Below are 26,816 nucleotides of genomic sequence, written 5' to 3'. Positions count from 1 at the left end.
AAACCAACAATTTCAGCGCCAAAGATCTGCTGGAAATTAATGAAGGGTTGTGAAAGATTATTTAGCCCTGGGCGCATTTTACGTCTTACTGCAACACAGGCTATCAATTTTTTTCCTATGTGACACTGTTGACACCGTTAAGCTACATGTTGTGGGCGTACGAACCGGAAGTTATGTTAAAACTTCACGAAGAAACTTCCTTCCAGCGGATAGACTATGAAAGTGCTGTTGGAAGAACAATAGATAGATCTAGTAATAGGAATATACTAGATTTCTCAGTACGGTCAGTTGTCAAAAGCAAAAACGTTGCTAAACTTTCCATAGTATGAAATCCAACTTTAATGTCTTTCACTTGCCCGAATCTTAGACCACTTACATACAAAATTCATAATTTTTATCAGCTCCAATTTAACAGAACCTTTCCACTTTTGGCTAGTAATATTCTTATTGAAATTAAATGTTTTCTTAAGACATTTTCTGACATTTTTTAAGTATTAGATTTACTGATGATTTTGAATGAGAATATTTAAAAGTCTATCAGTTAGCATGAATCGCTGTAATATGATGAGAAACTTTGGAAGAAAGAGAAATGGATGGATGGCAACAGCAACAGTGAAGAATTGTTGGAAGTAAGACCTGATAAAAGAAGAAGGAGATAATGACCAATGTTTAGTTTGTAAGGAAAGAAGAGTAAATGCTCAAGGAAACAACATGGAAAAAGCTAAAAGAACTTAAAGGGTGGTTAAAAGATGAAATTTTGAAAATAAAACTCGAATGGTTTAAAGTTACAATGCTTCTTGGAGTTGTAAAACGTAAAAAGGTTAGCACGTACATATTTTATCCTGAGGCCTTGATGGGCAAATTGTTCTTAAGCACGAATCTCATGTAGAAGTCTACGGATCGCGACTATCTGCACCAGGAAAAATGGAACTCCATGTTCTTGCACAATTTGTTCTACGTCAGAGGATGAAATTTTTATATTTAAATGCTAATCTTACGGGAAGAAGGTTTCTGTGTAAATTGAAGTGGAGTTGATCTCCACGAGGTGTTTGTCGGCTCCTATTTCAGACAATGGAACTCATTAAGGCGACTGTTACTCCATACTGTAAAGTTCCTACAGTGTTCCAATTAACGATGGAGGGATGGATGAAGTCACTGAGTGGGTATTCCTTCCAAAGCTAAAACCTTAATTAGCACAGTGGGTTCCCATGTGCACAGAAGGTACATTTGTCATTATAGTCTTGTAGGTTCATGTCACGCTTCAGCACGGAAAATACCCAGTCTTGCCATAAATACTGTGGCAAACGTCTGATGTATACCATCCAACAAGTGTAAACTATAGAGCATAGACGAAAAACTGTGTCGTCGTGATAGCATTATACAAGGTTGGAAAATCAGCGAGTGAAATTTTCCAGACCTTAAAAAAGTTGAAAATCAGTCGAATGTTTGTTCACCAGACTATACAGCGCTTCACTGAAACCGGGTCTGTTCAGGATCGCCCACGACAAGGTCACCCTCGTACTGTGGAGACCCCAGCAGTGCCGAAATCCAGTTCGGAAGCATGCAGTGATGGCTCGTGAGATGAACGTATCAAAAAGATAGATGTCCAGGCTACTTCGTGAGGACCTTGGACTTAAAGCATATCGCCGATTTACTGGACATTACCTTGTCGCACGACTGAAGCAGCAGAGGGTGGTGAAATGCAAACGTTTCTTGCAGCGTTACGCCCAGAATGGACATCAAAGGATTTTTTTCACCGTTGAGAAAATCTACACGATTGAAGAGAGCTTCAACCGCCAAAATGATCGGGTGTATGCCACTAGCTCGCATGAGGCCCATCAACAAGTTCCCAGAATTCAGAGCGGCCATCATCGCTCTTCAGTGATGGTTTGGTGGGGGGCAGGGGCGACGACGACTTGTTAAAATTATTGGGGGAGACTCTGATCACTGAAATAAATAAATGAATGACTCACTCCCTCCCTTTTTAAATATAAAAATTACGTCTTCGTATAGCAGTTTTTAAGTAGCTATTATATTCCTCATGCAAATAAAATGTAACATGAAAAACGTATAGAAAATGTTTCAAAGTCTTTTTATGTCTTTTGTGCCTGCTCATTTGTTTTTTTAGATAACAATTAACATTTTTATTGAAAAGTAGGCTATGTATTTACATTAAGAAGCCAACCTAACGGTTTTATGCCGGCCTCGGTAGCCGAGTGTGTTGGGTGGTCGACTCAGCTCGCTTTGATCCGAAGGTCTCAGGTTCGAGTCCCGGCGAGGGCATGGGTGTGTTTTAAGCCTCCGTTATCCGCGCCCTCATAGTAGCACAAATGTCCCGCACGCGGCACTCAGTGCCGTCCTATCAAAACCAATTTTATTTAGATGAACTATTGATACAAATTGATGTTGAATTACCCTAGCGCTTACTGGAAATCAGACGATATATATATGAACGCAAACAGTCCATTTCGGACATTTTATTAGCTAAACTACAACTAAAACTATTATTAAATAAAAATATTCGAGGAAATGACACAGAAGTACACGCTTAGAGTCTTGAAGCAAATGCACCGAAATATTATTCCCAAAATACGCGTAATTAAAATTTTGCCATATAATAAAGGAACTAAAAATGAACTCATCATTCACAAATTTTTCAACGTAGTTTTCAAATCCGTTCAACATATTTTTCAAAACGAATTGAAATCATACAACTTATATGGACTTAGAAAAGAAATAATTGTTACAAAATTCTCAGTCAAAATATTGCTGACTCACAAAAAAAGCAATCAAATGAGTAAAATACAACTCGAAGATACTTAAAAATATTAAAATTATCAATTCTCAATATGTTTCTTCTTGTTTTACAAGATATACGTGAAAAGAGACATAGAAACTCAAATAAAACGGACCCAATATTCTCACTTTTCAATACATTTTGACAACTCCGACATTTCTTATGGGCACTGCAATGGTTTCTGCATACAAATAATTTGCATTCCGAACAAAGTACCGTCGTTTTATTTTTCTTATCCGCCAAATTAATGGCTGGAATGCTGGTATGAATAATGGCATGCTTGAATAATGGCAGAACGCGCGGTACTGAGTGCCGCCTAAGGGGGACCGGTCACTTTTGAGGCTTGTAAACAACTGAAAAACGCCAGGCAAAAGGTTGGAACGCCTCTATGTTTTCGTGGGAATAGTGTAGAAAAGTTTCCTAGTGCTTTCCAGACAATTCTTTCACTGATAAGGAGAAAAATTCAAAATTTTAGAAAAGTCGCCGCGCGGGTTACGGAGTGTTAATGTCCGCAACAGACTTGTAAAGAAAGGAAATGAGACAGTTGCAAATAACCTTAGTGTTGACGTACCCATAAAAAAACTAATATTTACAATATGTAACCGTTTTATTTAATTATTTACATAAATGCTAACACAAATCGCAGGAAAATAGTTTTACTTTTTAAATTTAATTTTGTAATAAGAAAAAAAACGTAGCACGCCGTGCTTTAGCATTAATGCATTTGATCTTAGCCGTTACCAGACTTTTCATAAGCTTTCCTTCGTACTTTACTGCAAGCCAGTGTTAAATAAACTCAAAGACTTTAGAATTATTTTCCTCTCATTCTTTGGACTAGAGGAAGAGATTTCGAGGATAACTAAGTATCGTACATATCAATATTGCCTGAAAGTCGTGTTTACGACCTCAAATTGTTCAGAACTCACTAAACAACATACTAGTATAATTCTCACAACACCTAGTTACTTTGAAATTCTTTTTAGTAAAAATGTTAACAATACTCATAATTATATACTTAGTATATAGTAATAAGTCATGTGTTTTGCTAGCCCTCTCCCCTCAAAGTTGATGGTTTAGCGGTCTCAGCCCCCAAAGTTGATGATCTAGAACATTTCAAATGTGTATTTAAAGTTAAGTTAATGTGGCACAATACAGAGTTAACATTGGGGGGGGGGGCTCGAGCCCCCCAAGCCCCATGGAGTCGGCGCCTCTGGTGGGGGGCGCGTTATTCTGGTGCCACCCAGCTTCATTTTTGTGAAAAGTAGGTAAAAACCAATGCGGTAACGTATGCAAACACAGTCCTGGAGCCCACTGTCAAAGATTTAAGCACCACATTGTTTGCAAACCAACAGTGGAGTTTCAAGCAAGATTCTGCTCCAGCCCACAAGGCACGATCAACACAACAGTGGCCCGAGCATCATGTGCCTGATTTCGTTTCACCTGCAGACTGGGCTTCTAGCAGCTCCGACCTCAACTCATTGGACTACAAATTGTTGTCAGTGCTTGAGGGCATTGTCTGCAAAAAGAGGCACCCCACAATTGCAAGTCTGAATCGTTCCTTGGTAGCAGCAGTGGCGAATTTTTCAGTGGACATCATGCATGCTGCAATAGATGAGTGACCTGGACAACTTTGAGCCTGTGCGCATGCCAAAGGTGGCCATTTTGAAAACTGATTGGTGCTAAGTGGGGTCAATACTCCATATAAGTGCCGTGTAAAGTTACATTAATATATCTTTAACCACTGCTCGGTTCTTAATAATTTACGTTGTAATAGTATTTATGGTGAGACTAGGTACCAGTGACCATAACGTTATTTCCAAGGTGCTAATAATGAGGTATCCAATGGGGAGAGGTACTGAGATTCCTCCCAAGAGATAAAGTGGCGAATAGAAATTAAAAGTTCGATTATTACCTTCCCTCTCCCCTGTTTTGACTATGTATTCGAATCTGTAGCTCGAGGCTTTTCATAAATGAAGCTACTCTTTTGGTTGTAACGATAAAAACACTGGCAATACTTACGACAGGGTGACCAAATTTATCATCCGACATCTTGAAGCATGAAAACCGATTTTGCTCAAATGAAATGACAAGCCAGTCTTCAAAAGTCTTGCTATCAAAACTTATATGATTTACGATCAAGTGGCATTTGATCAGAAAATTGATTACTTAATTACCACGTCCACTCCGATATCTTATAAATAATGTATAAAGTGTGAATACATTCAGAATTTCCTGAATGTTGGGTGTCCTGAAAATCGTGATGATACCGCTCATTTTCTCACATATCCCTGGATAGCTCTGCTTCTCCACTGCAAGATAAGTGTTCTTGATAGACTAGCTGATGCTCAAAATGTAGGGTATTTTCAATTTCTTTCAAATTACTTCCGGGCACCAAAGGACATGTCCGAAAAAAAAGAAATACAACACCTGGCAACCCTTGTTGCACATAGTTTGTAAAACTTGTGTTTTGATTATGTGGTAGAGAGATCTTAATAAACCATTTACGAATGACGTAAAACTGAACATTTATGCGTTAGATTTGCATAAATGGGTTTCTTAGAATGCCTTCGAACTAACTCGTGGCTACAGAGAAGAACTTATGCTGTCCGGTAGTAACAACCCACCGATTGCCACCTCAATTCCTAGAACGCTCACTCACGAACGAAGCGCTACCAAAATGTCTGGGCGACATGGCTGTGTAACTACTATGACGATTATTTGTTTCTGTCAATAAACGTTTAAACTACTACACGTGGCACGACAACAAAACATGATAACTTATTCAAATTCCATGGAGCTGTGCTACGAGTTCCAGATAATCAGAGATATATTAAACTTGTACTGTACATAAAAAGTAAATATAACAAAACATACAGTGAACCATCAAGCTATACATTACGTGTACAATATTATATCACGTGGAATCACTTGATATTAAATATTGATTTTAGTGACGGCCGGACTTTCGGATTAAATATTATTCGCATAAACGACTTGTTTAGTGTATACCATCATAAGGGCAAATACAGTACATGCCCCACTAATATGTACTTTACTCGCCGGCTCAGTGGCATAGCGGCCTCCAAGATGGCGTGGTGGTAGCGTCGTCGCCTTGTAATAAAAGGATCCCGGGTTCGATACCCGGTAGAGGAACATACTGGTTCGGATCCCACTTTAAACTGTAGGTCCAGTCCCGATTTGCCTTATTGTGAATAAAGTGGACTTAAAACACAACTCAATCAATAGCGTGTTAAGTATTTCACTTTCGATCGTATCACCAAAGTTCCCGAGTTCGAATCCCGGCGTCGGATGGGTGTTCTTTGTGAGTGTCCTTCATCAGTTACATCAAATATTCACTCGTCCACATCGCTGCCATTAGCCGAAGGTTACAATATAAGAGACTTACTTGCTAAATAACAAAAAAATACTGATTCATTTTACTTATTGACGTATTTCCATTTTTGTTTTCTTGCGATGTGAAAATTGTGCCGTTCTTTCTGGTTCAGGGATATCCCTGAAAAGGGGAGATTCAAGCGGAATAACCCCTCCTTAGATTCGCCACTGTTCTATGTATATTCATTCTAAAGTGTAAATCACCAACCCTGAGACCTTCTGTAAACAAACGGTCTCACCGGTTTGATGTATCACTCCGCCTCAGCTGACTCATGACAGCAATCATTTGCTGTTACACTCATAGTTCGCCGCAGCTAATCATTTTATATAAGAGCCTCTGAATGTGAGAACCCGCTCTCGAAACATCAGACGAATATGCAGCCGCATACATTGTTACTCTCCCGGTCATTCTCTTTCATAACCCTTAAAACTGCAGACACTGACACACCACTGCACTGGGATACCAACTTAACCACTTCATTTACTGGTTTCTCAGGATACCACTGACAGAACGTTACATAAATATTGAGTAGAATCTGTTTCTCACCCCTTTTCAAAGGCTGTCCTTGCTGGTGTTTTGAAAACAAGCTCGGAGAACACGTAGACCTTCCCGCACGCATAGAACTCGGCATGTTATGTTTCTAAGGATAAGTCAGGCAATATTACTAAGTTGCACTACTTCCTTGCTGTTCACATGATTATTTTTAGAAAATAACCAATGTTATAAAATATCATAATGTACACAAATCTCTAAGCTCATTGAAAGTTACAATGCATATTACTACAAAATGTTCACACTTATCTTGCCTTGCCATGTTTGCCCGACCCTGTGGCCGAGTGGTTTGCACATCGCGCTGCGACACCAAGGGTCCCGGGTTCGAATCCCGGTCGGGCTTGGTTGTTTATGAATGTCCATTCATCAATTTCATCATTTCATCACTCATCCCCATCTTACAGCAATGCATATGGCTGGCTGTTTATGCCCATTATATATTTTATTTACATAAGATACAATATACATAAAATCTACAAACAAATTTCAAATACACTCCTATCTATATCATCCTTAGAAATATACATTACCATGTTATATCATTTTGTCTAAAGAAATGCAAGTAAAATATATTCAATTCACATGCAAGAAAGAAGCCAAATTTATGGGAAATGATTACTGGTGCAAAGAGTTAACCATAAAGGTGAAGCAATAAGTACAAAAGAAAGAGCATTGGGTTTAAAGTGAGACGTCATTTGCGGCAGCGTATCCCATACTACAAATTGGCCATTACGTAATGAATCCTGTAATAACGCTGGAATTTCGTGTGGATTATTTTACTTCTATGAGTTTGCAATGCTTTCTGCATGCACGTGGTTTTATTTACAGAAAGTCTCAAGGTTTGTGATTTGAACTTCAGTCTCTTATTGTTCACATTTATTTTAATCCCGAACTGCTTATTATGTTATATCTAAAAGAAATTTCACATCCTGTAGAGAGCATCAACGTGAGCTACTGCACGTGTCCTAAAGATAGTCACTTTTTTTATAGACAGGTGAAGGCCCCTGCTTCCCACACTCTAGGAATCAGCAACTGAGAATCGTTGTTACTTTTCCTCCCCCCCCCCCAACATACTATCTCTCAGTGTTGCAGGCCTATCGTCTTTCTACTAGCTGTCTGACAGAATTTATATGTACGGAGCAGTCATTTGAGGTAGAGGGTTGTACTGTTCCTGGAAACAGAAGAAAAATGATCCGTAACACTATTTTATAAACATTTCATACACTATAGACTGTAATAAGAATCCAGCTGATCAGTACTGTTAATGTTTCATTATTTGTCGCTATAGATGTTTCATCATCTGTAGTGGTAAATGTTTTATTGCATCTTCCAGTGTAATATAAAAATGGTTATTTGGTTGTGAATGTACAGCATAGTGAGAATCACTACTACTATGCTACTGGCAACACTGCAGCCAGGCTTTTGTGTTCTGAGGATATGTAGAAAGAAGGACTAGAATTGGTCCAGGATGGAGGATGAAACTTGGTTCTGACCAGCCTCTACTTGCGTAACACAGCACGGTGAAGTAACGTTTTTCTAGTCGATCCTTCCTTTCCATGCTACCATCCCTCAAGTTTTCTATTCATTATGCATGCAACCATGTGACAAATTTTTACTGTTGCCACTATCACTTAATTTTTCCTTTGAGATAAGATATTAAAAGCAACAGTGCACTGTTGAAACAGTGTATTGTCAATAGAGTCTTCGTCACGGTGAATGAAGTCGCTGTTTTTTTGATTTTTTTATCCTTTTCCTGCATTTATCACCATACGGATATATGTTGCTCATCGTATTTTATGGAAAGGATATACTTTATAAGTTTTGTAGCGAGGATGCTCGAGTCGTTCCGACAGAAAAAATAAATGCCAGTGGCAACCATGAATAGAAATTACTCTTTTTCAACGGCCTGTAGGGTTTAAACTACGCCTCCACGAGCAAATCGTTACTATGAAAAAGTTGTTTGCCTTGACGACTTCTACCGGCTGTAAAAGTTGTAGGTATTTGATTTGATTTAGTGTACGTTACCGTTCTGCCACTTTTAGATAATCGCGACGATGAGGATTAACGGTGATTATATGGAAGGGATGAAGGGATAAGCAAAAACATGTACGGGCCAGGCACACATCATGAACTCCACAGGGGTTGTTTATGGGGTCCAGGCGCCAGAGCCTCACTTGCCTGCAAGGATCCAGTTTCCAGGGTGCACTGCGATGATCTGTGTTATACCTTGGCAGAGTAACTTTAACGTATTACGTGAATAGAGGCGGTTCAAAGTCACGCTTCTACCCCAACCTGGACCAATTCTCGCCCTTCTTCCCACCACTCCTCTGAACGCAGTGGACTGGCTGTAGTGTTGCCAGTAGCTTAGTAGTGATTCTCATTATACTGTACATTTACAACTAAGTTATCAATTTTATATTAACACTGGAATATTAATACCCGGGCATTTCAGGATCATGCTCTGGCCATCAATATTGTCTACCTATATGTGTATTTCACCTACGCCACAAACTGTTGCATTGTGGGATCGAGCAGACATGATTGAGGCAAGTTCTTGTAAGCCTACGGAATTCAAGTGGACGGGCATTAGGTACTAGCACAGACATTCGTGATTTAAAAGAAACGTGCAGTTTGTGCAGATGTAATGAACGCTACGTGTTGAATATTTCCTTGCTAACGACAAATAAAATTGGCTGCAAACATGGCGGCTATGCTCATCCTGACGTCACATAAAACCCATCTATATGACTGGTCACGGAAGTAGGCTAGTACAAGTTGGAAAGGGTAAGCGAGAGAGGGTCCAAGAAATGGTGATTCACACACGCTATCTGGAAACGTGAACATGCAATGCTGCCAAGTCGAAGCGTCTACCCTTCCTCCAGCCTGAAATAGACCCTTGCGATCCGTGATCCTCCGAACAAAAGCTGATGCATTTTTTTGTGTCATATCAAGCAGGGATTAAAAAGGGAGAACATGAATTATCGTAAACCGTCGAATCAATCTCGGTCTCGTCAGGTTCATCGATGTGGCAGTAGTGCATATCTACTACCCGCCTAGTTTGGTGTTGCCGATTATATAATCAATCACGTGCTACATCATTGTTACCAAGTATAACAAGGCCATCATAGATCTTCTTATGAGGGAATTATGTTCATGAGGGAACAGACGTGCGTGTGTGCAGCTCAAAACATGAAACTGTATTTACGCACGAAGTGCGTAATGTATGTTTTTGTAACTCTTCTTTTATATTCATTGACGTCACTAACTAATTTACTGAGATTTTAATCTTCTCTATCACATGTGTGAACTCCTCAGATGCCTTTGTCCTTGTGGTGTTCCCTTATTAGCCCGAATCGTGGTGCTTCAAGGTTGTTTTTGTTGCCATGTTATTGTTGTACATGGCACAACAATTAAATCTAGCTACGATAAGCCCACCAGAAAGAAATTTCTTTGTTGTCACACAGGGTTAGAATAAATCTAACTGCACCATTGCGGAAGATAGGGTGGTAAGACTTTGCCGAAAGGATGCCCAACGCTACGATCCTTGACCTATCATAAATAACTGAAACTGTGGGGAATTAATTTCAAATTCTCGTCAAGGGTGATGTTATTTCACCAGTTGTAGCCCGCCAGAGTTCACGAACCGTATCCTTGCGGGTGAAGCTGACCAAGCCCGGTTACGCAAAAATAAGGGCAGGAGCTACAGGTTGCCTTAGCCCCTGGGCGTTGTCCTCTTTCTTTAACTACGGCAGAAATTTTTGTAGGAGAGGGGATTAAGACCCTTGAAATTTGATTAGTAGAACTGTTATCAATAATAATAATTACAATGGTTATGATGATGATTATTAAACAATAATAACCATTGAAAACATAAAAATAAACTAATATTATTCAAAAATTATTATTATTATTAATATTATTATTATTATTATTATTATTATTATTATTATTATTATTATTATTATGTAAGAATGGCAGACTTTTCTGCTCGATACACCAGATGAATGAATATCCAGCAGAACAATTGTTTTAATATATTTTTTTAACATTTCATACCTTTAGCGTATTGAAATGCATATTTATTCTATTTTGTGATTAATTTATTCTCGTTATATTCAAGGTCACTTGCATAGACACAGCTCTTGGTAATCGTCTAACTTTAGACGGTACGGTTGACTGAGGATTGCAAACTTCTTGGAAATCAAATTAACATAAGTAGGGAAAGGATTTTAAAGTTCAGCACCTTTCCAAAAATATACCTGTTTTCATACTGGTCGTTTGAGATATGTAGTTTTAGGACATGAAACCTTTTCGTGACATTAGCACATTTATCCACTGTTTACCCCCTCTTTGATGCTTCAGCATCTTTTCCCTTCCTTTTCTTTCATATTTTGTTTAAAAAAAATTGGACAGAAAAATAAATGATTTTCAGTCTTCTTGAGCTGCTACATAAAATCCTGTAGTCCTATTTGCCAAAGCCAAGCTTGGCTTCAATTTGAGGAACAATCCGAATGTGGAACCCTTTTCAATTTCGACTGACCTCTCTCTTTCCGCGTGCTTACGAGATGTGCTCCTTTTGTTTCATTTGATGTTGAGAGGAGTTTCTCCACATAAGGATCTCCTGAGCTCAAAGTGTCAGCGACTTACATTCGAAAGCATAGAAATGTTGAGCGTAAGCCAGTATGACAAGTTGGTTGAAACCCAGTAAATGTCACATATACTTCCTAAATACTGTTTACTTTATGTAATTATTACTAATTATGTTATTTGCTACAGTGTTGAATAAAGAATGTTAATAACTGGTTTATACCGGAATAAAGGCATTTCATCAGCACCTTTTTGCACCTTTTTGAAAACATTTTCAGAACCTTTCCCCCACCCCCTCCCGACCATAATTTTACACCTTAAAATCCGTTCCCTAGACATAAGTAAGTATAGGGCCACGAATAACGAATAAATAGCCGGCTCCAAAGTACAACATTTCAGTCTGGGGATACCTTTTCTTGACCGACTCTGTATAATGCTAATTACACCAGAGTTAACAAGAATAATTTTCACAATATTTCTGAAACAATATTTTTATTAATATTGACCTTATTTACATTTTTGTTAGCACTAGCCTATATGACATAAAATGATCCCTTAGGGATCAAGTCTTCTTCAAGAATCTTCTGACCTGTGAAAAAAAAAACTGTATCTGTATGATCCAGCGTTGCCAACCTACTGTCCGAACTGAATGTGCACATACTTTCATGTGTTATACCATAGCCCCCTACGATCCTTAGGATTGTATAGCGTGCTATGGTTATACGGACGTAAACAGTTCAGGGAACAACTTTAGATATTCGGAATGACATGTAAATATTTAATTGCGATGCAGAAGTTCTTATTCTGCTACGAGAATCAGAAATTCCCTACAACTTAGAGAAGTGTCAACAATGAAGTTCTTTTAATACAAAAAATAATAGAAAAAAACCTGAATAGAGACATTTTTATGAATAAGAAACAATTTTTGGTCTCGACGTAAAAACAAACCTACAGTGTTGTTCACACTACGGATTTATAATTTTGATGTTAAGATCTATAGCAATACTTACAATATGCCACTATATACACACACACATACATAAATACGATTCAGGAACAGAAGTACAGTCCATTGACGTGCCTAGGCGGTTAGGACGTTTCGAGATGGCAACGCTGGATGTTGCTGTGTCAGCTGTTGCACCCGCACCAATCAGAGCTCGATGAACCTAGAGGCACGCGTGGAACTCTGACAATGAACGTGATGCTGTTTCCCAACAATAAACAAAACCAATTTGATATCAGATAGAACAAAGTTGAATTATCACATCTTAGTTATATAAAGGAGTGTTCCATGAAACACAAAATATAACAAACTTGCCTTGTCAAATTGTGAACGGTTTCTGTTGAATACCAAAACTTTTAAAGCTCACACTATAGTATCCAGCGAAGGATTTTGGTAAGTCGATTGTAGCCAGTTGAGACTGCCTACGTTCAGATCCTGCTAGAATGGTTGTTCAGGTCCACAACACGTTTCGGCTATTGTAAATGTTACAAATGCTATTCTTTACGATTGTAGTTGCGTAGTACGTATTTTGGTAACTGCTCTCGTGATTGGATAACTCTTGTGTCATATGGCAACACTTTCTCTTTGCAAGTGGTTGTATTTAGGGAGGTTCAGATGGTTGACGGTAGGGATAGTATCGAGACGAGACTTGTGTAAACAACACATACGTACAGCGTGTTATTACATAGGACGCTTTGTTTGTACGCTACGAACATTTAAAAAAAAATTCTGAATGTATGCAACCACGCTATACAGATTCACATTGTCGCCAATGGATTAACTGTTTAATTACGATATTAAATGTGTCGGTCTCGTCTTGAAATTCGAAACAAAACCAAGGATTATCTCATTGTCTCTACTATCCCTGTTTGGCGATAAGGATTCTACTTCATCTGTTGACTTTCGCGTGCTGCGGCATGTCCAGGGATATCTTCAAAGGGCGTAGGACATCTCTCATATTTGGCACCTGTATATGTATCAATCATCTATGTTGTCGCATCAGTGTCAAAACCTCGAGTGTGCTAAATCTTACTTTGAGATAAAACTGCATTTTAATAATCAATGTTCTGGGTGGGGGGAGATTTTACATTTGGATAAATGTTGTCATCGGTAAAATGTGAACGTACTTATGACAGTTTATTAGGTAAGAATGTAAATATAGGAATCTATCACCGAAATGCAGTCAGAGACTGCACTTTGATGAAAAACTCAAAATTTGTACATTCGTGCTTTTGGCATTGGTGCGACGATATATACAAGGGAGAGTCAAATATAAACCTTAATTTGTCCTTGTTTTTTATCTAGTAGATTTCTGCATGTAAAGTTGCACACGTTTGCTGCATTTTAGCACAGACCTATTGATCCACATATATTTTCAAGTCTGAGTTAGTGCCTGTACACAAGAAAATAATATTTGGAGTCTATTTGCAGTCACTTATGAGCCACCGCGAAGGTCATTTCAACCATCTGCATGCGGACGGAGGCCATTATCGAACTTCCTCCACTGTTTGTAAACTTGCTGGTGTGGTACGCATGCTTAGAGACATTGAATTTTCATTTGCCATAGAATGTCTATAAGTTTTAGGCTTCCAGAGGGCAATAAACCACTGCTCTTTACTGGTGCATGTGTATGCAGGAGGCGCCATCTTTAATATGACAAAAATGGTGTTGTGAAGCTCATTTGATCAGTGTTGCAGCCCATGGGCGTAACTTCGGACCTAACTTTGAGGGCGCAGAATCAAACTGGGCCTAATTTTGAGGGCGTACAATCAAACTGGGCCTAATTTTGAGGAGACAGAATCAAACATGGCCAAATTTTGAGGGGGCAGAATTAAACTGGGCTTAATTTTGGGGCGGTAGAATCAAACCTGGAGCCTAACTTTGGAGGAAGAGGTTCGAAAAGTTCTCCATTCCATAAAAACAGCGTCCAGGAATATTTGCTAAATAACTGTAACGTTTGCGAAATTACAAATATTACTCTTTATTACTTTGCTCCTCAGGACCCCTAACTTGTAAATTTTAATAAAACCGAAAAGTTTGGAGGGCAAGCGCCCCCTTCCCCACTTGCCCCCTCCAAGTTACGCCTATGTTGCAGCCTTTGAGGTAGTTTTGTAAATAACAGTCGATACCAGTCGATACCTCATGTAAATTAGCTGTTTACAGTCTGTTCTGAAATTTTTGTCGGACTTTTAAGATTTTCATTTGACTCTCATAGACTCTCTTAAAAATGCTGATCTAAAAGTGTGTTATAATCCCCCCCTCCCTCCCTGAGTACGTCACTCCATGCGTGAAAATATACACAATAATGATGACTTCAAAGCTTTTTTGATCAGCACATGTTGTTCTCGAAGCGCCAGTACTCCACGGTCAATTGTTGACTGTAAGTCTGATGAGGCGTCTCACAAGCACAACGAACGTTCCCACCGAAATTGTCATGAGAAGAAGTGCGGTTATAGGCGTTATATAAGTGGCACCAAAGGCCAGTAAACCGAAGAAAAACGGAAGCTCAAACAAAGCCTGCAACGAGAACAGAAAAAAATGTTGATAGCATTAATTGAGAAATACATCACTGAAAAAGTTAACTGGAAAAATGACAGTCAGAGACCAATTGAGAAATACATCACTGTATAAAGTTAACTGGAGAAATGACGGTCTAAGATAGTTAATTTCCGCTGCCATCACTACCGTAAAAACAATGGTCATAGCTGTTCTTAAGTATTAACTGCCGTTTCATAGTTAACTGTAATTAATATAATTTCAATGAATGAGTGGGCAAAAATATAGTTTGACCCATCATCTTGAAAGATAAAATATTCCATATAAGTTTTGATGTTGCATTGCTGTTCTACAGGCAGAAAACACTCAAATGTCAACCTCACTTCCACGTAGCACACCCCGGTAACTGCAATATTGCAAGCCAACGAGGCTCTGGTGCCTGGACCCACGGCCAGGATAATCCTCTGTGGGGCTAGTACTGTGTCCTGTCCATCTGTGTTTGTCCCTTCATCTATTTTCTCTTGTCAGCATTCATCTTCATCCTGGCAATTAGCCAAGAGTGGCAGAGACACGAAGTAAAAAAACTCATATCAATCAATCCCAAGAGGTTACCGACACCATATTTACTTCTTATTCTAGCCAGAGCACACAGGTGACCATGAATCGCCCTGCTCTGGAGGAAAAACGGGTGCGTCCTGTTTTCGAAAATTAACAGACAGGCTGTTGAATTTTAACGGCTGGAATATTGTAAATCTTACGGGAATTTCTAACAGTGCAGTATACTTTGCAAGGTACTTTTATATTCGAACGAATACGATTTATACAAGGGCAAAGTTTAAATCAGTACTCTATGGATTGTGTCAACGATATAGTGCTATTACGTTACAATTTGTTCTCTGTTGACCTTTGTGGCGGAGTGGTTAGCATAGCGCGCTACGACGCCAGGACTCCCGGTCTGGGCATGGGTGTTCTTTGTGAGTGTCCCTTCATCAATTTCATCATATCATCACTCATCCTCATCTTCGCGATTAGTCAAAAGTGGCAGAAGAGTGAAGTAAAATTAACCAAATCAATCAGTTCTCTGAGTTATTGCCAGACTTGGAAGAAATTGAAGACTATTTAACAGTTATGTTTAGTTCAGTATGTTAATGAAGCCAGAAAGGTGCCCACAGTTATTTCAGTTTTGCGATCTGAAACTTTCAAAGTGCTGAAAAATGTCCTTGCACCAGAACCTGTGTTCAAGGATACTCCGCTTGTAATCGAATTTGTGAAGCGCTATAAATGCAGACAGTGCATGCAAGAAAGTGAAGAGAATGCAAGATAGTTTATGGCACGTGTTAGGCAAAAAGCACTTAAATGTAGTTTTGGGAAACACTTGCAGGAAACAATCGTGAAGTAAGTAATTGTAATTGTTCGGTCTGACGCCATTAGAAAAAAATACTGTCCGAACCTACACTATCTTCAGCAAAATGTCAAGATAGCAGCTCCAGATGTTGTTAATTGAACGAGAAACAGAGGTTCACACACCGTGAAAGGGAACGTAGCTACTCTTGAAGTGGAAAATGTTAACTGGGGGCATGTTTGGTGGAGGCTTAGGGTTAGCTGGGTGGATGTTTAACATACGGACAATGTCACAGCTAGGAGATGCTTTGCGAATGTTTTGCTAGCTGGGGGATACCATCCCCCTTTATGACCACTAACTTCTAGCACTGATTTGCTGGGCAACAACAGAAATTTAAACCAGCCTTTCAATCCTCGTCAAGAAAGAGAACTTTGTTAATCCACAGCGTAGAAATTATAAAAGCGCTGAATTTAATCCTGTTATTTGGGAGAACACACTGAATCGGCTATTAAGATGGCCATTATTCTTACCGTACAGTGCTCTTACTTAGGTATATAGAATAATATTGTATCAGACAGTGGTCCTGCGTTCAGCAGCCTACGTTTTCGAAACTTTTGTTCAAAGTACGGAATCAGACACTTAAGCATACCTGCGTACTCTTGTAGCTTGTTTTAACAGTAATATATTTACTTTTAAAAATTAGAAACCCAAAGTTATCTTTTTCGAAATAACTTTTAACATCATAAAGAATAACTGTACCAAAGTTACAAAACATTTTTAAAATTGCTTCTTAAGAATGATACTGACCTCCTCTCCCCAAAAAATCGGCAGAATGGTGCCGTGTTCGAATATTTTTAGTCGCCGGATCCCTATTGGTTTTTTGACGACAATGTTGAGCTGCAGTCTTGCGGCCCCACGCATAGTTAAAGCGTATGTCTGAAAAAATTAAAAGAAATTTCCATAATGAACCAACTTTTACTTATCAAATACGTATATAATAATTCCGTTTAATTTTCACGAAACCTTAATTCCTTCGCCTATTGATTTCGGTGACTCACTGGCACCATGTACAGAAGGCTGTTAATTGATATTCTAATAATTTTAAATAGACCTAGTACAACAAAGTATATGATCGATTTTGACCATATTTGTGCTTCTTGATTTCAAGTTGGTTCACTGTACTGTTGGAAGTTATTACTCCTTGTTTATTTCCTGACTATTATGCTTTGTTTGTTTCTAATGTATTCATTCGTTGAAGAATGTTCATAATGCAATAGAAATACCGTAAATAAATATTAGCTTTTAAATGCTGCGAGTTTCAGGAAGTTTTTGCTTTACATTTACAGGTTGTTTTTCTTTTAATTTAATTTCAATCTTCGAATCTTTTATCTTGCATGAAGACAGGTAATGATTATAAATTATGTTGTATGCATCATAAATATTATAAGCTGGATTATTAAAATGATATTAGTTGGGTTAACTATGTTATATTTAAAGACGGTCAAGTTCATTTTGCGTATAGAAAATATTGTCTTTCGATTCGCCCTATGACGACTGTAAAAGTTTGAGCATTATATTGTCAATTTCGAAAGTATTAGGCCCGCTTCAGACGAAAGCATTTTCCTGAGCATATTTCTTAACATTTAGCCTACACCATGACCAAAATGCTACGGTGTAAAGTGAAAAATGTTATGGCATTTCAGATGCCATTGCATATTTCATGGGATTTCTTAAGGATAGGATCCGTCTCATTTTTAAATTTTAATTTTTAAAGTTTTACAGTTTCATCAGGTCATTGTAGATAGAATAACGATTCCGAACATGTATTTCTTTCAGTTGTGAAGATGTGGTGTTTGTAAATTTTTTAGTTATTGTTATTGATGGCGTCGTTCCCTAAACTGACATACGTCAATAATTGGGTTCCCCAAACCGTTGCACGAGATGAAGATACTCTAGATGCTGAATGTATTTTGGTGAGGGACTTTATTCTGAAGTTGCCAGAGCTGAAAATGGATAATGTGTATCATGTGCAATCTTTGGGCTCATGTTTAATGTGCAGGTGCAGAACATGACCTACACGTCTGCGTTTTCTGTAAATGACATGCCATTGATGGCTAAATAGTCCAAAGAAATTGCATTTTGTTCATGATGATTAAAGGAATTGCTTTATTCACTAATAGAAACCATTTACATATATTGGTTTGTGTTGCTTTGTAATTTAATTCCTTGCTTAAACAGGTATGTCGGTTTAGGAACACATTTTCTCAGATGGTATAATTGTACATTTTTGAGAAAACAATTTTGTGGAATAAAATGTTGTTGTAATATACATTGTTATACAGCTTATAATTAGGCATGGAATTGATGTACACATTGATGTATTCCACGTCGGAAAATTCATTCCCTACTCCAAGTTAAGAGTAAAAAACAAAATGGTATGTCGGGTTTGGTGATTTTGCTCTACAAAACAATGGCGCTGCTTAAATATATACATACAGTACACGTATGGAAGAACATTTTATAGTTGTTTGAATTGTGAACACCGTGCACTCACCATAGATGGTGTAACTCGACGTGCTTTTCGTGCTGTATTTATTATACATTGCAATCGCAAAAGCTAACGGAAATGTTACATGAAATGCTTCCGTGGAAAGTACCATATGCTATAAATTTTTTGGAAGCGTGCTAGCAAAAATGCTAAAGGAAGTGCATCCGTCTAAAAAAGGCCTTTGTCTGGTAAGAAGTTACACGCTCCTTGAAAAAGCGCGCGCGCACAAACGCACACATGTATCTATTGTGTAGTAATGTCACTCACTGGGTGAATGTCGATGAATGTATCGTGATGTTCTTTTACAGCAGGAGGGATTCCGTCCACCATGGCGAGCAGTTTTGGGTCTCCGAGGTAGAAACGAGGATTAGAGACGACCATAGGTGATCCTGTATTGAAGAAAAACAAAAATATGAAGGTGTTGTATATTTGACAATGTGTCTTATCGTGTGTGAAATATCATATTGATGTCATGAAAATACGCGTGTTCCAAAATGATCATCGAGGTTTCATAGTCGTTTAATATCTCTTATATTTGTACAAGGACAAAGCTTATATGGGACTAAACAATTTTGTAACAAGTCCAATTCTTCCCAAACACGGGTCAGCATGTCTAAAGTGATAGATTGAACAGCTGCAACAATTCTGTTTCTCAAGTCTGGCATGTCGGCAGAAAGCGGTGGTACGTACACTTTATCTTTCACGTAGCTCCACAAGAAGAACAAAGAACCACACCTTGCAAATTCAATGACACAAAAGGACGTCGGCACGGGGGTCGCCATCTTGTAATACACCTACGCCGCTGTGACTGATGGGAAACAAATTATAAGTGGTCAGTGTAGCAAACATCCACAGCCGTTCTTACCGTACCTTAACGATATAAACATTAACCTTCGTTTGCTGCAATATACCAACTACTTGAAACCCCGATACTCATTTTGAGACACGCTGTATTAGCATCTCAACCAGCAAAGACACTTAAAATATAACAGTAACATTAATTAAACACCGATGTTCGTCTACGCATCAACAACAATAGACTACAATGTAAACTATGTAATTCACGTAGACAATGTATGTAATCTATGTAAACATTGCGGACTAGCGTGGAATGGTTGCATCAGAACTTGTTCCTTTTTTATAAGTTTCCTTCATGTTTATTATTATTATTATATTTAATGCCGAGGATGAGAAGAGGGCTAAAAAGTTCTCGATGCGCAGATTTAGTGTGACTAATATAATGGCTAGTGCAAGGGTTCCAAAACGTTTTCGTTTTACGGCGCGCTTAATGTTTCAAGACATTTTCGCGACGCCCAAGTCAGAATGTAGGCCTATCTAACACTTGCAACGCTCAGTTAGTGTTGTTAGGTTGCTTGCCTGAAGTTAAAAAATAAACACATATTTTCAGAAACATGTGTGTAAAAAGTACTAAATAAGCACATATTTGGAACAATCATATCATTTCACTGAAAATATTGGAACATTTCGCGGCGCCCCTGTAAGCCAGCCACGGCGCCCCACTGGGATAGTGTTCGACCAGTACCTTTAAAAACTGCGTAGAAAGTTCACGTAATTTATGTACATTTAGTGCATTTCTCACCTATTTTTGAGAGTATCATTTTTCGAGCCACTGAAACTCGACCTTCGTGACCGAGTTATTGTCTCAATGCGCTTCAACACCAGGGGTCCCGGGTTCGAATCCAGGCCTGGACATAGATTTTCTTCTTTGTGAGTGCCCCTTCATCAATTTCATCATATTATCACTCATCCTCATCGTCGCGATTATCCAAGAGTGCCAGAAAAGATTGCCCGGCAATCTACAGAATTGCGTCGTATCATAATTAACGTCATAATATGAGAAAAGTGTTGCTTTTAAATTTAACATCTTAATCATCGCATTACTGAATTAAGTGGGGCTGTAACAGGGTATAATATATTTTGGTACGGGATCTATTCGACTATATTTTATTCAATAGAACCGATTTTTTTAAATTTGTTTAATTTCTTAGAAAGTAACTGAAATCGAGCCAAAGCTGGTTAGAACTAAGGCAACGGTATTTTACAAGCGTATGTGCTTATAACAACAAGAGTTCGAAGAATAATTAGAATTATCCTGAGTTTCAATTATTGAAGAAGTGTAAGAAGACCCTGCACTGTGACGGCGCCAGGGAAAAGTGACTGGGGGGGGGGCGACAAATATTGTTGGGAGGCAGTCACATTGAAACGCCCTAAAATACTATATATAAATATATATATATATATACACACAATAATACTTATATTATTATTATTATTATTAGCTATATTCATTATGGTGTTTGTGATTGTCCTTTATTCAGTGGACGTTTACTGCCTAAATTAATTCTTGATTACGAGTTTATCTCCATATGATTCACTTTAATAAAGGCATTCATTCTTTTTTTTTATTCGTGGGAACTGCCGCAAGTTGCATTGTTTCTAATGGCCTATTTCAGCATTGAAAGACATTATAATTTTATAATTCATCCTCTTTCTTGAGATGAAACTACTGATAAATATTCAAGTTATAAGATAATAATATAAATGACGAAAAAAAATCGAAGAGTTTAATTTTCTTGGAAAATAAACATGACGTTGGAAGAAACTAATGTTAACTATACTGCTGGACAAAATAAACCGGACACTTGCATTATTGTGATAACGTAATGGGTCGATAAAAGCTCTGATTCGAAGGCTAACTAAATGTTGCAGAACTGAATTAAGTACGAATGCATAAACAAAGTCCGAGCCTATGAATGGTGCATATGCTACTACATGATCTGCCAAACATTCTGTAATATACCTGCGAGCTGTCATTGCAATTCAGATGTCAAATATTAAAGTGTCCGGTTTTCTTTGTCCAGCAGTATATTTAAACAACGAAAGTCACTTAGTGAAGTGCAATTCTCCTGTACGAGAAATCTGCTGTATGTGCTTCGGTACGTCCAGGACTTGACATTTCTTCTCAATAGCAAGGACAGCCAAATGAGGCAGCTGGCATCCCGCATCCTGTTTCGAGCAAAGCATTTCAAAGATTCAAACACGAAAAGGTTCTTTCACATGCTGCATTGGAGAGAATACAACTAGAGTGTGAGCCTTGTGAAATGCCAATTTATACTTTCCTAGGATTTCGAAGAAATCTAAACCCATTAAGTGGAGTACTTTCGTTCCATCTTCGTAACGCTGAAAAGTTTTGGGCAAAATCTGCGTTTCATCTTTCAGGGAAATGTTATCACAGAAATAAAAATCTGGAAAGGGTTACAGTTATCTCATAATTCAAGAAATATTCTGACCCTGGTGCACCTCTCACTCTACCACTTCAACGTATGTTTGTGCTACACAATTACATGCACCTATGGAGTTCTTGGGGAAGAAGTTATTCGATTTTGATATGTACGAGAAAAAGCGAATTTGCTTCTAATGATTGAACAGTGGCAATACTAAAAAGCGTTCTTTTACCTGCCCGCGATATGTTTTGAATCGAATTTTAAGTGTACTAAAATTAAATACTGAAAATATACTTATTTGACATTTGTTGCATCATCGAGGGTTATCTTTTTCCGCCAAACTTACTGAAAGACGAAGTTTGAATTGGAATCATACGGTTTTGAATGACAGCACTAAAGAAGATTTGCATAAAATATTAATCAGGTAATTTACTTCTCTTCAACTGGATTTAACATTATATTTTGTTATTCAATAAATATTGAATTCCTTATCATTTTGTCATGAATTTTCTTGTCACGATAGCTGTTTTCATACTTATTTTTGCTATGTTAACTACACGTAAGGTAGATAATAAATACTTGGTGTTATATCTCTATTCTTATATCGTGTTTTTGTATAGTCATGTAATAATAACAATACAATATTAATTCATTTACGTATTATATGAATTGACCTATAAATTATAAATTATATTAACAAAATATTTATATTATTATTATTTATGAGATCCGTTGTTCCGATCCACCTCCGATTCTAGATACGTGTCTGTTATGGAAAAGTATAAATAGAAATTCCATTGACGTCTTAAGGGAATGGAAATAAAGTATCCAATCTAGAAAATAGTCAGAACTGTAAAAAAGTGTATACTTACCGTACATGCATGCGCTTATATCTGATACGCCTTGAAGTGGACAAAATTCGTTTCCTCCACAGCTAATATTCTCAGGCGATGAAAGGAAATCTTTGAAAACGTATCTATACGCAAGAACCCCATAAGAATAAACATCCTCTTCATATCGGAACCTGATCAGCTTGCAAATTTCGGTCTTGTAAATGTCGAACTCCATGTCTCTCGTCAGAAGTGGATGGTAGACGCCGATTTCATATGCATTAATCTTCTGGCTGTCATTGCCGTTTTTTTCGTTATCGTAGATGTTGCTGATTCCTATTATTTCACCACGTTTGCTTAAATCTTTCATTCCTGTGAACATTTTCAGCGTGACTGGATATGTAATGTTCACCTGCAAGAGAATCATGTGTTAGAGACATGTGTCGATTGGAAATTCTGAATAGAAACATTGCTGACCATGATAGGATTGGTGCCCTTTTATCCCTGACAATTGTGCACTTTGCAGACTAGCAAGGCTCTGGCGTCTGGACTTACATTCAGTACAATCCTCGGTGCCGTGCTGTTATCGAACGTGCTCATATCGAACACGTGCTCTTAGCGAACACAGTTACGGAAGGATTTGCAGGTGCGTGCTGTTAGCGAACACGCAAACTTGTCCTGTCTTTTTTGTCCTTGAAACTAGTCAGCATGCAAGTGTTGCCAGTGATAAGCCAACTTGCGTGGGGAAACACCTCATTGGCTGGTGCCTCTTGACCTGACCTGACTGTTGTCGCACAACAGTTTTGCTACCTTGTGCTCTGACGTCAGACGAGGATTGCCTACGAGGTTAGGTTAGGCCTGTTAGGTTAGTTTTCATTAGCATAAATACAATGAAAATGTATTATTTAGGCTAAGAGAACTAAACATATCTAGCCTAACCTAACAACGTAGGCGTTTAGCCTAAAATTAAAAAGCTGTCTTCCGTGAACTCAGAACACAAGGTTGCTCAAGTGTTGTGCGATAAGTGAGACCCCTTGCCTCACTCCTGATCTCATTCTTTAATCCACTGTGAAACCAGCAAGATGAATGAAATAGAATTCATTAAATTGAAGTACGGGAATTTGTGTTTGGTGTAGGATGGTTACCACTATCGAAAAGTACGCATGGCAAAAGTTGTGGTGACGTGGCTATATACGAAAGAGAAGAAAATGAAGTGTAAGGTGTCACTTTGCTTTGAAGACAGAACTCGGATTTCTACTAGCTAATTAGCTAATTTCAAACACAATGTGATTATAAGGTATCACTTTCAAGGACAAGCAAGACAGGGCAAGTTATGTGTTCGCTAACAGCACGCACCCGCAATTCCTTTCCTTCTGGTGTTCGCTAAGAGCACGGGATCCAATTCTCTGTGGGGCTCATGTTGTGTGCTGTTCATTTGTATCTGTTATTGTTCTTTCATCCATTCCATCTTATCACCATCAATTCTCATCTTCGTGATTAGCCAAAAGTGACAGAAAAGCGAAGTAAAATAAACCTATATAAATCAACAGCATGAAGTCTAGATTTTGATTATTGTTATTATTATGACATAACTGTTTTCAATATTTTACGCAAATTATTATCATATATGTACTAAAAAATCCTAAACTTTGATTTTTTTGTCAAAATTGAATATCAAATATTGGCCTTAAATTTCAGCAATTTTCATTACAGATGGTGCAAAGAGGCACAGAACATAAAATAATGCTTGAAATGTACTGAAAACAATGTTGTTTACAACAGCTATCTATCATTTTTCTTAGGAAAACTTCTCAAATAACAAACCATTCCATCTCAAATTCTTTGAAGATCAGTCAGTAGCAAACGTAATTCTGTTTGGAGGATATTTCCTCAACTACACCGCCTGTTCATTATTGTTCCATATTTAAATATGTGAAGGTAGAAGGCAAAAAGCTATACATTCAGATTGCGCAACAATGTTTTGCAGTAATTTTTAAATATATATTTTTATTCCTTACAACTAAGCCAAGGTAGTCAGTGGTCGAGCCCGTTTGTTTAATTTGCACTGAGAATATGTGCGCTAACACTTTCACCACGTAGTCGTTTATTTATTGATTGATTTAGTTTATATAACGTCGTATTTCTACCAATTTTGGCTAATCGCGACGATGAGGATAAATGATGACAATATGAAGTGGATAAAGGGACAATCACAAACATATATGGACGATAAAACACGAACCCCACAGAGGATTACACTGGCTGAGGGTCCAGACGCCAGAGCTTCCTTAGTCTGCAAAATGCAGTTCAGGGTGTACTACTTGATAGAGAGATTGACATTTGGGTGTGTCTCTCTACAAAGGGTCGACCCACGTAGACGTTTGTGCAGTTAGAATAACAAAGAGTGCTACGTCATAAGTTAAGACTCGCTCCTAACGTCCACATTGGTACGACCAGAGTTGAATCAGAAAATGTCAATTGACTTTTTCCTCTCACTTACCCGTGATATAATTCCAAATTTTTCCATTGGAAGCTTTGCTTCTTTCGGCAGTATGCCCTTGTATACTTTAAATATGGTGCTGTCATGTCCATTGAGAAATTCTTCTGCTGATAAAGGAATGAAGGGCTTCCAATTTAATGTGGACATCAGAGTCGAAAATCCCATCCTCACCACAAAAGAGGTGTGCTCCAAAAACGAGGCTGCTGTCTGTAAAATAATAATAAAAATACTCTTGTGATATGGGCTTATATTCGTCGTTCTATATAAACGAAAGTATTTTTAAAAATTACAGACAAGACCAAGATATTTTATTATATTTATCTTCTTGCAGGCTTTCTTATGGGAGCTCCAAATTCAAAGAATATCTTGAATATCCCCTATAACATGAATTATTGCCCCGGCAGACAAAAATAACAAAGATTTAAACATAATATGTGTTAATAAATGAAAAAAAATGCAGTGTTGACCTACCTAAAGCAAACGAACACGTATTGAAAGTCAGAAAACAGCGACGATGGAACTCTATATACTGACATATACGTACTATATATACACCGAACAAAAAGGCATTATAAACGCTCTTCTGATGCTGTTCAAATGCTGTGAAAAATTATTATTTTTTTACTAATGATCCTTGTTTTGGTTCACCTGTTCTGTACTAACAGAGCATGTAGGTTTTGTGGATTTCCCTTTATTTGTACACTGTTTTTCGTACATATATGGGTGTCAGTGAACCAAAAGATTCCGAAGAGTATAACTTTTCCTGAACATTATATGTAACAGTGACGTGCCAGAAGGTAAAACGGCGCGGTACAACCAAGCCCCCCCCCCCCCCCCCCCCGCCACACACACACACAAATGCATATAACAAGAGAAAAGCTTGGTAAAATGACTTTTAGGATATAATAAATGCGACTCACACCAACAATTAACGTAATAGAAGTTCAGATTAATTTAAATCATTACTAAACATTATTCAATATTTATAAATTCACACAGACTCTACAAGGCTCCAGCTTCAGACCCTCCGAAAATTATATCCTGGTTACGCTACTGTTTAGGGTATGTAAAACTTTCAAGATTTATCTTTCAAATAACGTCAGTTGTAACTGAATGTATCTTTAATATTTACCTTGGTTAAATGCATTATTCTAAGTGAGTATAAATATAGGTTACCTAGGTTCTAGATATAAATTGCCTCAACTCATACAATCTTAATACAATAACTACTGAAAACTGGAAAAGAACTTACGAACAGAGGAATGTTGGGTACCATCAGTGTGTCATTCGGCTTCCCTACAGACATTTCGGGAAGGAATTTGTAGATTCTCTTTTCCTTAAAAGATACAATGTCGCCATCTTCGCTGTGATGGAGATCTACTTTCTGCATCGTTTCTCTGAAATAATATGGAGTGAAGCTCACTTACTCATAGACTTCGATTATCACCAAGAATATCATAAAAAAGAAATAACAGGCACATAATCTATTTTCAACCAATATTTGTTAAACATAAATGTGTTC

The 26,816-nt window shown here is 37.9% G+C and overlaps 1 protein-coding gene across 1 annotated transcript in view; it reads right to left on the bottom strand.

Moving 5' to 3' along the window:
• Positions 1 to 14,627: 14,627 nt before the first annotated feature.
• The window catches only part of LOC145987291 (scavenger receptor class B member 1-like), a 42,227-nt gene continuing 30,038 nt past the window's right edge, over positions 14,628 to 26,816 (bottom strand). The window contains exons 4-9 of the mRNA XM_083121808.1: positions 26,547 to 26,691; positions 25,295 to 25,501; positions 22,837 to 23,206; positions 18,987 to 19,108; positions 16,979 to 17,107; positions 14,628 to 14,850 (exon numbers count right to left, since the gene is read on the bottom strand). Of these exons, the coding sequence (XP_082977934.1) occupies positions 14,701 to 14,850; positions 16,979 to 17,107; positions 18,987 to 19,108; positions 22,837 to 23,206; positions 25,295 to 25,501; positions 26,547 to 26,691 (1,123 nt within the window). The 3' untranslated portion in view covers positions 14,628 to 14,700. The remainder of the gene's footprint in view (positions 14,851 to 16,978; positions 17,108 to 18,986; positions 19,109 to 22,836; positions 23,207 to 25,294; positions 25,502 to 26,546; positions 26,692 to 26,816) is intronic.

This window comes from Lepisma saccharinum, chromosome 4, assembly GCF_977018435.1.
Source record: "Lepisma saccharinum chromosome 4, izLepSacc3.1, whole genome shotgun sequence".
NCBI lineage: Eukaryota > Metazoa > Arthropoda > Insecta > Zygentoma > Lepismatidae > Lepisma > Lepisma saccharinum.
The sequence above is the reverse complement of the archived record's forward strand: the minus strand, read 5'-3'. Positions and strand labels throughout refer to the sequence as shown.